The following is a 12,406-nucleotide window of genomic DNA, read 5'->3' on the forward strand; positions in this document are numbered from 1 at the left end:
TGGAGGAGAAGAGAAACGTCTTGCAAATGACCAGCTGCCTGCAAGGAATATAAATATCTATGGAGTCTCTCCGTTGTCCAGGTCCTGGTTGTTCCAAAGGTGCTTTTTCAAGAGGCAATTGGACTTTATTTGTCTTCTAAGAAGCTTCTTCATCTTCTAATTCTCCCCATCCTAGAACAGGGCGATGGTGATGGAGTTTTAAGGATGGGGAGAAAGGTGGTTTGCCGATTACAGAATATCTGCTATTCCGCCTCGCAGGACTACTTGCTAAACATGGATCTCCTTAAGGGACAGCAGGCGGGGCGAGTCGGGTGCTTCAGAGCCATCCACGCGGGTGGGCCTCCCACCCAGGGGGAGCACTGACCCCACCCCCTCCTCACCAGATCTTGCAGGGTGAAGGCCATCAGCTTCTTCTGCAGGGCTTCCACCAGAGCCATCTCGATGGCATCCGAATCGTACTGCGACTGGCAATTGGAGCACAGCCAGCTGGGCAGCGGGGAGTCCTTCTGGAAGAGGGGAAGGGGCACCGAGTGGGTGGGCTTTGAAGGAGAAAGAGGGGGGAGGGGGCCCGCAGGGGAAGGGCTCACCGCAACGGAGGAAGGGCCACGGAACGAGAGCCCAATAATGCAGCGGGCCCTAACCTTGGTGGCTTGGAGACCAGGTGGAGGGAGAAACCGGGCTGCACGAGTGCGAAATGCGCATGCGGGCAACTTAACTTGCACGAATGGTGGGCTGGCATGTAGAACATTCCCGGAAGGGGGAGCAGGGGGGAGCAGCAGCAGCAGCAGGGGGTCTGCAAGGGTACCTGAAAGAGAGCAGGGTCCTTGCAGAGATCCAGGTCCCGGCAAAAGTTGCAGTTTCTGCAGATGACCTCCGGGAGGACGTAGGAGCGGCAGGGGTCGTGGAAGTTGGCCTCCTCGGAGAATTGCCCCACATCGATGAGACGCAGGAGGTCGCGCTTCAGCTTCTGCACCTGGTTGGCGATGTTGGCGTCCAGAGAGAGCACCTGGGGAAGAGAGGAGGAGTTCTTCAGGTGGGGGGGGGGCATTTTTATCTTGAGCTCAGGACATAAGCAGGACTAGCAAAGACAAGAAGGGGGAGAAGAGGACAGAGGTGGGGGGGGGAGTTTCTGGCTTCAAAGACCAAAGGAAACTCCGAATGGGGGGAAAGAAAATACACATTTCAGATCGATCTAATTGGGGAAACCCAAAATCAAAGTTTCATTCTTTCCCCACCTCGAGCACAAAGTCCAGAAGTGGTTTACAAGCAGAAGCAAAAAGTAATTGTGTTTTTTCCCCTTTAAATCAAAGCAGTCAATTCAGCCATCTCTGCAAACTCCAACTCAGTTTTTGCAACCGTTCTTCCATGCTGGGGATCGAAATCCCATTTATGTGCACAAAGTCATCTTATCGCCGTCAACACATAGGATATAAAAGCTCCAATTTCTTTTCCTAGTCTTTTTCCGCTTAACCTCCCCAAAAAAATGTTTCTGGTTTTATCTTTAGATTCACTTCCTTATTGCTCTGTCCACTCCAGCCCCTCCTCTTCCTCCTCCTCCCGCATAGACCTTCCAGGGGACTCCCTTACCTGGCAGACATGTTTGATGAACTCCAGGGCGGGATTGTGGAGTGTCAGATGTGAGCCAGGCAGGGAGGGAAACATTTCGGAGAGCTCTGTGGTGTGGCGAGAACCCGTGACTTTCTTTTGGATCTTCTGAGTGATGGTGAAAAAGCTTTGGGTCAGCTCGTTGGAGACGTACTCCTGCGAGAAAGCAATGGCGCCTAGAAGGGATTGGATTGGATTGATATGCCGCCCTTCTCCCAAAGGACTCAGGGCGGCGTACAACATTAAAAAACACATATCACAAAAGTTAAAAGGAAATTAGATAAGTATCCAAAAAAACAAACCCAATTAATATAACAATAACATTTTAAAAATTAGGTAAAATTAACAGGCCAGGCCAACTTTTTAGGGCGCGTCGGAAGGACCGGAGGTCGGGGATTATGCGAAGCTCCGGGGGCAGCTCATTCCAGAGGGAAGGCGCTCCCACAGAGAAGGCTCTCCCCCTGGGGGTCGCCAGCCGGCACTGTCTGGCCGACGGCACCCTGAGGAGGCCAACTCTGTGGGATCGTACTGGACGGTGGGAGGCTACTGGTGGCAGTAGGTGGTCTCGCAGATACCCTGGGCCTAAGCCATGGAGCGCTTTAAAGGTCATAATACCTTGAATCGCACCCGGAAAACAACCGGCAACCAGTGCAGGCCGCCTAAAAGGGGTGTAACATGGGTACCCCCATGATAACCCGCGCAGCCGCATTCTGGACCAGGGATGGAAGCAAGCAGACACGGCCATCAATGATGGGGAGGTAGACAGCCAGTATAGAGAAAGACAAACCCCCACCCCACTCCAAAATGCCCCACACTTTATGCTTTCTTCAGGGTGCAGAAGACATTTCTGTCCAGGTGAGGGAAGAGTCTTAAGTTCAATCAATAGTCATCTTTTCTTTTGTATGTTTTAGCCTCCAGCCCTCTAATTGTGTTCATTCAAATGCTTAACGAAGCAACTCTCTGGCACTCGGCCAACTGCCTGTTACTTGGCTTAAACGGATGGGAGCAAGGAGCCCGGGGGCATTCACCTGGCATGGTGCCCGTCTCCCCTGCAGCCTGCTGGGAGGCTTGGCTGCTGGTTCTCCTCCTGACTGGGGTGCTTCCGGAAATATTCCGCTTCATTTCCTCCTTGATGCTGTGGTGAACAGCCACGATGTACGCTGGGGAAGAAATAGCCAGAAGGGTGAAACGCCAAGCGACGGTTTGAGCCCCTTCCTCAAACCCTCTGCCTCTTCTGGGAGACGGAATATATAGGCCCTCAATCACAATTTGGGAAGTGGGATTGCAGTCGTTGAGACCTCCATCTTCCCTGAGTCTTTGCGCCACCTGGATTCGGGTCGACGTTGGGGGGCTCAGGATCCTGGACAGCATCCCGAGGTTCGGGGAGAACGACCGTTGTAAAGTGGGATTCAGGTTTCATGCCAGTATTCCAACTAACGCCCCCAACGAAAGAAAACTCCGAAGAGGCTCGAAGTTCCTCAAAGTTTCATTTTATTCCAGGTGTCATATTGGCACATCTGGGAAAACTCGAATCTGAAAGCTTCCAGGTGTCAACTCGTAAAGCCTTGGCGTGTTTGTTATAAGTTGCCACGATGAGGCAAGGGGGGGGGGGGAGCGCATTCCACAGGTACCTTCGGCTAGGGTCGGATCTCAGATTACTACCTCGTTGGAGAATGTGATTAGGGGAGAAACGGGGGCAAAGTTCAGCCATAATTCAAATGAGGTTAGATTGCCGAAATGGTGTTCTTCATAAATGACTGGTTTTCTTTTGAAACTTGGCTCGGGGCTCATGAATTAATTAGGGCATCTTTCAGAAACCTGACCCCACCCAACCCAAAGTCCAAACCCCTGGCCAGCACCCACATGACCATCACGTGGTCCAATTAGAGCACTGTCCCAACCGGAGATGCCTCCCAGTCACACCCCTCCAGGTGCGGGGCAAAATGTCCTTGACTCTCCGAGAAAGGAATGTGATCTCATCCCAGATGCTGAGATTCTAAAAAACCTGCACATCCGCAGAAACTTACCGGACACAATCATAAGGAAGTAATTCTGACAGGAAGCTGCCTGTGGCAAATACTGCATGATGTTCCAGTTGTTTTCCAGACGGTTCTCTATACTGTTTTCTCCTAAGTCACCTTCTTCTTCCTCTTCTTCTTCCTCTTCCTCGTTGGCTACATCTGCTGTCTGTTTACTCGTCGCCTGTGTTTCAATGAGTGACAATCAAGAGTTCTCTTTGCACAACGGCTTCTTCCCCAATTTCTCCCCTCTTGTGTTTTTCCTTGCTCTTGCCCCTTAGATATTAGATTAACAGAGTTGGAAGGGAGCTTGTAGGTCATCTAGTCCAACCCCCCGCCCAAGCAGGAGACCCTACTCCATTTCTGACAAATGGCAGTCCAGTCTCTTCTTCAAAGCCTCCAGGGATGAAGCTCCCACAACAACAACAACTACAACAATCCAAAGGGGACTGTCATTTTGTTTCCTGACCCTAATCCTGTGTGAAGAGCCAAACTTTTCACGGTATCACCAGAGACTCTTTCCTTGCTGGCCCTTTACCTCTTCAGAGTGGGTCCGGGACGGCTCTTGGCCCTTGATCCCACCGTAATTGGTGGGGTCCATCCACAGCAAAAACTCCCAGCAGCAGGAAAAGGAAATGGCCAGTGAGTGGAAGAGTTCTTTCGAATGGATGCTGGAAGGGAAAAAAAGATAGCCGTAGCAATAAGACTTATATACCGCTTTACAGCCCTCTCTTGGCCCCAATAATCCGCATCCTTGTTTTACTGACTTCACAAGGAGGGAAGGCTGAGTCAACCATGAGCCGGTCACGATCGAACTGCTGGCAGTCGGCAGAATTCGCTTGCAATACCGCATTCTAACCACTGCGCTACCACCACAACTCTTAATAGTACTTATATACCGCTTCACGGTGCTTTACAGCCCTCTCTAAGCGGTTTTACAGATTCAGCATGTTGCCCCCAACAATCTGGGTCCTCATTTTACTGACTTCAGAAGGAATTGGAGGTCAAGTCAAACTTCAGCCGGTCAGGATCGAACTGGTGGCAGCGTTCAGAGTTAGCCTGCAATGCTGCATTCTAACCACGGTGCCGCCAGGGGACTTAATAGCATTTATATATCGCTTCACAGTGCTTTACATCCCCTAAGAGGTTTACAGAGTCAGCCTCTTGCTCCCAACAATCTGGGTCCTCATTTTACCAACCTCAGAAGGACGGAAGGCTGAGTCAGCCCTGAGCCGGTCAGGATCGAACTCCTGGCAGCGAGCAGTGAATTAGCCTGCAATACTACATTTTAGCCACTGTGCCACCACGGCTCCAAAAAGATGGCCACTACTGCGTGATCTCTGCTTTCAAAAGGAGAAACGAAGTTCTTTACCCCCTTCCTAACGTGGAAGAGCTGCCCCACTTCCCTAAGGGGTAACTTTCCCACCATGCCGAAGATCATTACTTTCCTTGGTCCATGACTCTGAAGGAGAATCTGAGATCTTTACTGACTGATCCACCAGCAGCGATCCACTTAACGGCGGCAAGAAAGGTCGCAAAGCGGGGCAAAACTCACTTAGCAAATGTGTCACTTGACATTTTGGGCTCAATTGTGGTCGCGGGTCTACCTGTTCTACGACGATCCATTAGGACATCCTAGGCCAGGGGTCGGCAACCTTAAACATCTGGATCTGTTTCCCACAGAAAAGAAAACGCCAGGAGCCACAAAATCTACCGGGGGTCGGAAAGCTCACGGCGGGTGTCGCACATTGGGGGTTGCGACCCACATTTTGAGCGACAGGGAGCCGCAGCAGAGGGATGAGAGACCCACATGCAGCTCCAGAGCCACGGGTTGCTGTCCCCTGCCCTAGGCTTTTGGAAAGAACTTGATGCGTACGATGGGCAACACCAGTTAAGAACTGGAAGAGGTGAGTGCACACTTGTGCGTATGTATTTAAGCCCCTCTGTCTATCCCGGCTTCTTGGGAGGCACTTTTGATAGAGGGATAAAAATGCCAAATCCAGCCTGAAAGCCTGGCTGTCTGGCTAGACCCACCATAACAGCATAAATCTTGATATAATTGGACTTCAGCGCAACAGACAACTCGAGCTGAGCCTTCCCCCCGGAGATATCAGATAAGAGTCCATTAAATCATAATTTCGCTAATGCTTCCAGGAAAGTGCTGAGGAGATATGAGAAGGGGAGAAAAAACAGGGGCTGGAGGATAACGAAGGGACAGGTGTCAGAAGGGGCAAAGATGGTAGAATGATGTTCTTGCTCCCAACCTACTATTTTTTTCTTTTTGGAGCATAAAGATGCACCTTTTCCCCGCAAAAAAAGAGACTGAAAATCTGGGTGCGCCTTATACACCAAATGCAGTATTTGTTTTGCCTCTTAAAACCTTGCCCCCTTCACCAAAACGGCCGTGCATAGCCTTTAGGAGGCTTTCAGTGTGCTCCTGGGGACTGGGGAGGGCAGAAATGAGCAAGAAACGGCACGTTGTTTGCTCAATTTTGTCCCCCCCAGCCCCCAAAAGCACTCTATAAGACTCCTGAACGCTATCCATGCCCTTTTCCTGACAAAAACCACGGCCGTTATTGTGAAAAACGTCCCAAATTTTCCAGAATCGCCTCCTTTATTGAATTGCACGGTGGGGCGCAAAGCATCATCTGTTTTTCACGGTCACTTAACAATCTCCCTTCCTAACAACGGACCTGGGTGAGGAGAGCTGTGCCAACCTGATTCCATGACAGACGTACCTGTTGGTGATGTACTCGACGTAGGCCAGGGCGTCTTCGATATGGCGCTTCTTGGTGCACAGAATGATACGGTTGAAATTGGCGTAAATGACCACGGAGCCCAGCCGCTTGAATTCTGCCACCAACCTGGGGGAGGTAAATGTAATGTACTTCTATTTTTTTCTCCGCTACAGGCTAGTCTAAGGGAAGCTTTAAACCTAACAAACGCCAGTCAAGCTTTAAATCTGAGATGCCAATCTGAAAGAAGCTTTAGGCCTAACAAATGCCAATCTAAGGGAAACTTAAAAGCTAACAAATGCCAGTCTAAGGGAAGCTTTAGGCCTAACAAATGCCAATCTAAGGGAAACTTAAAAGCTAACAAATGCCAGTCTAAGGGAAGCTTTAGGCCTAACAAATGCCAGTTTAAGGGAAACTTAAGAGCTAACAAATGCCAGTCTAAGGGAAGCTTTAGGCCTAACAAATGCCAGTTTAAGGGAAACTTAAGAGCTAACAAATGCCAGTCTAAGGGAAGCTTTAGGCCTAACAAATGCCAGTTTAAGGGAAACTTAAGAGCTAACAAATGCCAGTCTAAGGGAAGCTTTAGGCCTAACAAATGCCAGTTTAAGGGAAACTTAAGAGGTAATAAATGCCAATCTAAGGGAATTTTAAGAGCTAACAAATGCCAGTTTAAGGGAAACTTAAGAGCTAATAAATGCCAATCTAAGGGAAACTTAAGAGCTAATAAATGCCAATCTAAGGGAAACTTAAGAGCTAACAAATGCCAATCTAAGGGAAACTTAAGAGCTAATAAATGCCAATCTAAGGGAAACTTAAGAGCTAATAAATGCCAATCTAAGGGAAGCTTTAGGCCTAACAAATGCCAATCTAAGGGAAATTTAAGAGCTAATAAATGCCAATCTAAGGGAAGCTTAAGAGCTAAGAGATGCCAGTCTAAAGAAGGCTTTAAGCCTAAGAGATGCCAGTCTGAAGGAAGCTTTAGAGCTAAGAGATGCCAGTCTAAGGGAAGCTTTAGGACCTGAGAAATGCCAGTCTACTTTGCCCAGGGAAGACTCACTGCAGGAAGAGCTTCTTCATCATGCCATGAAGCATTCGGTGCAGGGCTGGATCATAGAGCAGGGAGGTCGGGGAGCGCAGCCAGCGGTAGAAGTGGATCACCTGGTTGTCGGCATAGACATTGTGGTACTGCGTGATCTCCTTCACCCAGCCCACCACCAGACTCTTCAAGATCCTGCATAGGAACAGGGGGGGGGGGGAGGAGAAAAAGAAGAAGAAATCCTTCGCTCTACACTCCCCAGGTGAGCTACCTCTTATCACCCGGAGGGCCGGCGGAACGAGCCCCACCTGAAAGTGTTAGAGCAGAGGGCGGCCTCGTCGTAGCTGGCGGGGACGCTGGCCGCCTGGTTGCCCGTGACCATGTCCTCCAGCGAGGCCTGCTGGATCACGTCGAAGCTGACGCAGAGGCTGGAGGCCCCTTCCATGTCGTTGATGCGGTGGGACTGCAAGATGGCGTTCACGGCCAAGTTCTGGATGTCCAGCTCCACACACACTGCAGGGAGGGGGGCAAAGAGAAAAAAACCTTCACGAAATGATCAATCTGGTTGAACTCTGACGGGGCAAATAATGATATTGTTTATGTGCCAGGCCTGCAGTCATATTCCTTTTAGGATCTTTGGCCTGCAGGATTTCCGTCCGTCCGTCATTCACCTGTGGAATAGCAGCCCGGATGGTTGATCTCCACGGCGGCCCTTTCATCGAACTCCATGACCAGGCGGCTGTCGTCTGCCTCCTTGCCCCCCATGTCCGGGCGGGAGGTGGGCGAGAGCCAAAGGAGGTGATTGTGGCGATGGAGATGGCGAGAGAAAAAAAGGTCCGTGCCGAAGATGGAGACGTCATCCGGAAGGTTCCCGACAGGTAGGTGGTAATACCTAGGGAGGGAGGAGAGCAAAATAGCTTGCTAAAATAGTTTGTACGGGTATTCCCCCGTCTAAGGAACAGGGGTCGACTTGGGAGTAAGGCCACAGGGGGACAATGAGGAAATAAAAGGGGAGCAAAAGGGGAGTGGAGTTTGCAGGAGGCCATTAGTTCGCTTCATTGGTTCGTGACTCTCCGAGGCTCCTTGCCTAGTTTTGCAGATCTCGGCCTGGCAGCTCTCCAAGCCAGAGAAGGTCTGTGACCGTAAATCCTCCCTTGAAAGACTTTGCCGGAGGTGAATGAGCAGAATTCACAGCCAATTAATAAAAGGGTTTTTTGCCGGGACAAGGAGTTGGCTTCAGGCTCTCCAGAAGCCTCGGTCCGAACAGTTCCACAAGGCTCACCGGCTCATGTCAAAGGCCTGAGACAGACACATATCCAGCTTGAGGTAGTGGCGGATCAAGTGGCAGGCACCGTAGCGCTGCCAGTCCAATATGCTGTAGTTGATGTCGTCCGTCACGTGGACAGGAACCAGGGGGAACTCCTCCAGAACGGGCATGCCACTGGCCAGCCGCTTCAAATCCCAGTTAGACTGCACAGCGACGAGGGTCGGGCCCCGACGTTCATCCTGTGGCAGACAAGATACACGCCCTTAAGAGGATGGGAGGTGTGAGAATTTTGGTGAGGCAACAGGAGAAAGGCAATCAGTGTGGCGAGATCCTGAACCACAGGTATTTTTCCCCTCGGCTCCCAGCAACCTGAACGAATACAGCGGTTCGTTTTAGGGGCCGTTGTAAGTTACAACAGCGTTGCAAATAAAAGTGACTCAAGGACTCTTGCAACCTTCGTAGCATCCCCCTGGCCACGTGATGCACAAACCGCGAGCTTGGCAAACTGACTCGTACGTACGACAGTCGTTAGGGTCCCAAGGCCACGGGGTCCCCTTTGGTGACCCTCTGACAATGGGGAAGCCAGATTCACTGAACGATCGGGTTGCTAACTCATCCATTGCAGCGACTCGCTTAACTGGCATGGCACGGAACGTCGTGGAAAGGGAGCGAGGCTCGATTAACAAATGTCTGGCTTAGCGAGAGACATTTGGGGCTCTGTCGTGGTCGTAAGCCGAGGATTAACCGTAACTCTTTGTAGTCTGAGAGGATCTATTTTCCCAACAGGGTTTTTGTAGGGATCCCTGCAAAGCATGAAAACGAAGCCCCAGAACAGGGCTCGGCAATCTTAAGCACTCAAAAGTGCCATTTGGGTCTGATCCCCACAGAAAAGAAAACACCACAAAAATCTTTTGATGTCTAAAATGAAGATAACGCTGCACATATCAGCCTGCCGAGGGTCGAAAAGCTCAATCAATTGAGTGCAGGCGGGTGTCACACATTGGCGGTTGTGAGGCATATTTTGAGCAAGAGGGAGCCGCCGCAGAGGGATCGGATTGCCGATCGCGGCCCCAGATCGGGAGAAAGTTTGCATTGAAATAGGGCTCTAGGAAGAGGGGAGGGAAACGAGCCAGAGGCCCAGGGCAGGAGATCAACCTCAACAGCCAAACCCCTGAACCGTCACTTTGCAGGTGCTTTGTCGGAAGAGGAAGACTGCAAGGGCTTTGGGGGTTCACTTCCTTACCTTGTAGCCCATCAGGAGGCGCTGGAGCGCCCTGCAGATGCTCTTGAGGTTCGTTTCGGCGCGGACTTCGAAGACGTGCTTGTCCGGGGGCAGCAGCTCTCGGCCCACTTTCTCTACCATGGCAGCATGCTCAGCAGAATACAGGCTGTTGAGGTTTGGCATCTGATTACTGCGCACCTAAGGCAAAGGGGTGACCCAAGAGAGTGGGCTGAGCTGCAGGAAGGAAGGACCCGAGGCAGGGACTCAAGGGAGCGGGGCACTCCGACGTCAGTCTGTGTTTTCAAAACACAGATTTTTGGGGAGAGGGGGAGACTGAGACTTCCAGGATTAATTTCTGGATTAAATTCTGCTTTGTATACATACATGCATACATACATACATACATACATACATATGTGTGTGTTGTATTTGTGCTGATAAATAAATAAAGGGAGACTAGTATAGATCTATTTCAAGCTATTTAGCTCTCATCAGCTAGCCATACCCTTACTGGGATTTTATATATATATTTATATATCAATTTGATATATATAGAATGTGCCCACAAATGGAAACAAAAGAAAACACGAACAAAGCAATCTTCTTTGGAGGCAGCCGTGACACATTTTATTCTAAAATATCTAACCGGGGCAGAGAGATTAGGAGAAAGAAACCCCCAAAACACAGGACCCCAATCTTCTCCCTTTCCCTCCCCACTCTTGAACTTACTGTATCAAGCACAAAGATGGAGGCTTTGCGCTGGGAGGGGATGAAGAGGCCAAGCAACGCCTTGCTGCCCTGGGAGTGGTGATAGAGGTAGATGTGCCGGATACTCCCTAGACACAGAAAGGAGCCGTGCGTTAGATGGAAATCAGTACTCCCGCGGCTGTGGTACAGATCAGCCTCCCCTATGTTGTCAGGGTTCCTGTACTTTTGCTTTTAATCATGTGGAAACCGTGGGAGTTTTCAGAGTTTAATGTCAGGGTTCCAAGTAATGAATCCATGGCAAATGAGAGTCCGAAGCACTCGGGAGTTTCTCAAAGAATGCTTCTCTTGGCAATATCACACTGGCGCATAGCTGGTGAAAACCGACTCTGAAAACCCCTGCGTGTCAAGCCTGCAGCCCTCTTTTCTTTTGGGTCTTTGGTCTGCCACACTTTCTATGATTCTGCTATGCCTTTTCTATGGTGGGAAAATGGTAAGGGGGGATTGTATGGAGTTGGGTGATATGTAGCCATAACAACATTCTTCTTAAAAACTCAAGGTCATCTTTGTTTCTGCACCTGGATGGGTGGAATCTGTCATCGTGGCAGTGGGAGATTGGACCATGGGATGGACTTGTTGGGTGTGGGGGCAAGATCTTGAACTTTCAACTGGGTGGGGAAAACCGGGAAGCTTTCTGATTCGGCTCTCTTAATAAATTGGAGCTCTGAGGAATCCTTTCCCTCCAACTCTGATTTAATTTTGGATGCTATTTGGAACCCTGACACTGCGGCTTTCACCTCATTAAAAGTTTTTCTACTTTCTACCAAAACAACCAGTCCCATGGTCCAATCAACGTTCAGTCTGACAACCGGGTGGGCCATTACTCCGCCTTCTTCTGACCAGGTGTGAAAATGACCTTGGTTCCCAAGAGAAAGCATTTTGTTTTGGCTACAAAAATCCCTCTATCTCACATCCTCCCTCCCTGGCTCTCAACTCCAGTGTGGAAACGCTGAAGTGGACAAAAACGGCTTCAGTTAGGACAGCTTCAGGGTTGACACCTACCTGGCTCCAGGTAGCTGAACTGTGCCAGAGACTGCCTCTCTAGGTGCTCCAGGTCGAAGGTCTCAGCTTCCCGGCCGCTCAGGTGCCTCACCAAATGCTTGTTTACCATGCAGACACAGCCTAGCTGAATCAGGGCACGCAGGAGCAACGGCACCTGGGAAAGAGAGTGGATCATGCCACAGGACAAAAGTCCCGAGCAGACCAACAAATTTACAACACAATGGTTGAAAAAGAAAAACAATCCAGGAGCCGCAGCGATCCAGTCAAAGCCCAGATTTCTACCACGATTGAAATGCTGTGACTGGATCTCAACAGAGCTGTGCATAAATAAATGGATTTATGTCCACGCTCCTCCATTAACTGGAGCAATGTTTAAGGGAAGAAGAATAGACCCAAATGACTCCACGATGTTGCGAGAACTGATAAGAGCCATACAGGAAAAAAAATCACTTAGTATCTGTGCTGTTAGGGATGTAACCCTAGTCTTGGCCTGGCAACGTATATAAGCCATGATTGTAACAAATGTATCTGTTACTTTAAATGCTAGAGAGATGTGATTGGGTTGCTGTTACCTCAAGCAGCCAGAATGACTGCTAGCTCTCTGTTTGTTAGACGCTGATCGGTGTATTGTGAGGTACTATGTTTTGCTACTGTTAGCTGTTTTGTGTGCTAGACTGATTATTTGACTGAACCGTGTATGACTTGGACTGTAAACTGAACTCTGAATACCTCTATATTTCCACATAGTAAACTACT

The 12,406-nt window shown here is 49.8% G+C and overlaps 1 protein-coding gene across 1 annotated transcript in view; it reads right to left on the reverse strand.

Annotated features, from left to right (window-relative positions):
• The window catches only part of POLE (DNA polymerase epsilon, catalytic subunit), a gene marked incomplete at its 5' end in the record, with an annotated part of 59,282 nt that overhangs the window by 9,852 nt on the left and 37,024 nt on the right, over positions 1 to 12,406 (reverse strand). The window contains 14 exons of the mRNA XM_081966537.1: positions 381 to 506; positions 806 to 1,006; positions 1,588 to 1,781; positions 2,634 to 2,765; positions 3,633 to 3,807; positions 4,162 to 4,294; positions 6,362 to 6,487; positions 7,416 to 7,589; positions 7,703 to 7,907; positions 8,066 to 8,286; positions 8,677 to 8,900; positions 9,905 to 10,081; positions 10,613 to 10,719; positions 11,651 to 11,804. Coding sequence (XP_081822663.1) covers positions 381 to 506; positions 806 to 1,006; positions 1,588 to 1,781; positions 2,634 to 2,765; positions 3,633 to 3,807; positions 4,162 to 4,294; positions 6,362 to 6,487; positions 7,416 to 7,589; positions 7,703 to 7,907; positions 8,066 to 8,286; positions 8,677 to 8,900; positions 9,905 to 10,081; positions 10,613 to 10,719; positions 11,651 to 11,804 — 2,349 coding nt within the window. The remainder of the gene's footprint in view (positions 1 to 380; positions 507 to 805; positions 1,007 to 1,587; positions 1,782 to 2,633; positions 2,766 to 3,632; positions 3,808 to 4,161; positions 4,295 to 6,361; positions 6,488 to 7,415; positions 7,590 to 7,702; positions 7,908 to 8,065; positions 8,287 to 8,676; positions 8,901 to 9,904; positions 10,082 to 10,612; positions 10,720 to 11,650; positions 11,805 to 12,406) is intronic.

Source organism: Natrix helvetica, assembly GCF_964273705.1.
Source record: "Natrix helvetica genome assembly, chromosome: 14".
In the NCBI taxonomy this organism is placed as follows: Eukaryota; Metazoa; Chordata; class Lepidosauria; order Squamata; family Natricidae; genus Natrix; species Natrix helvetica.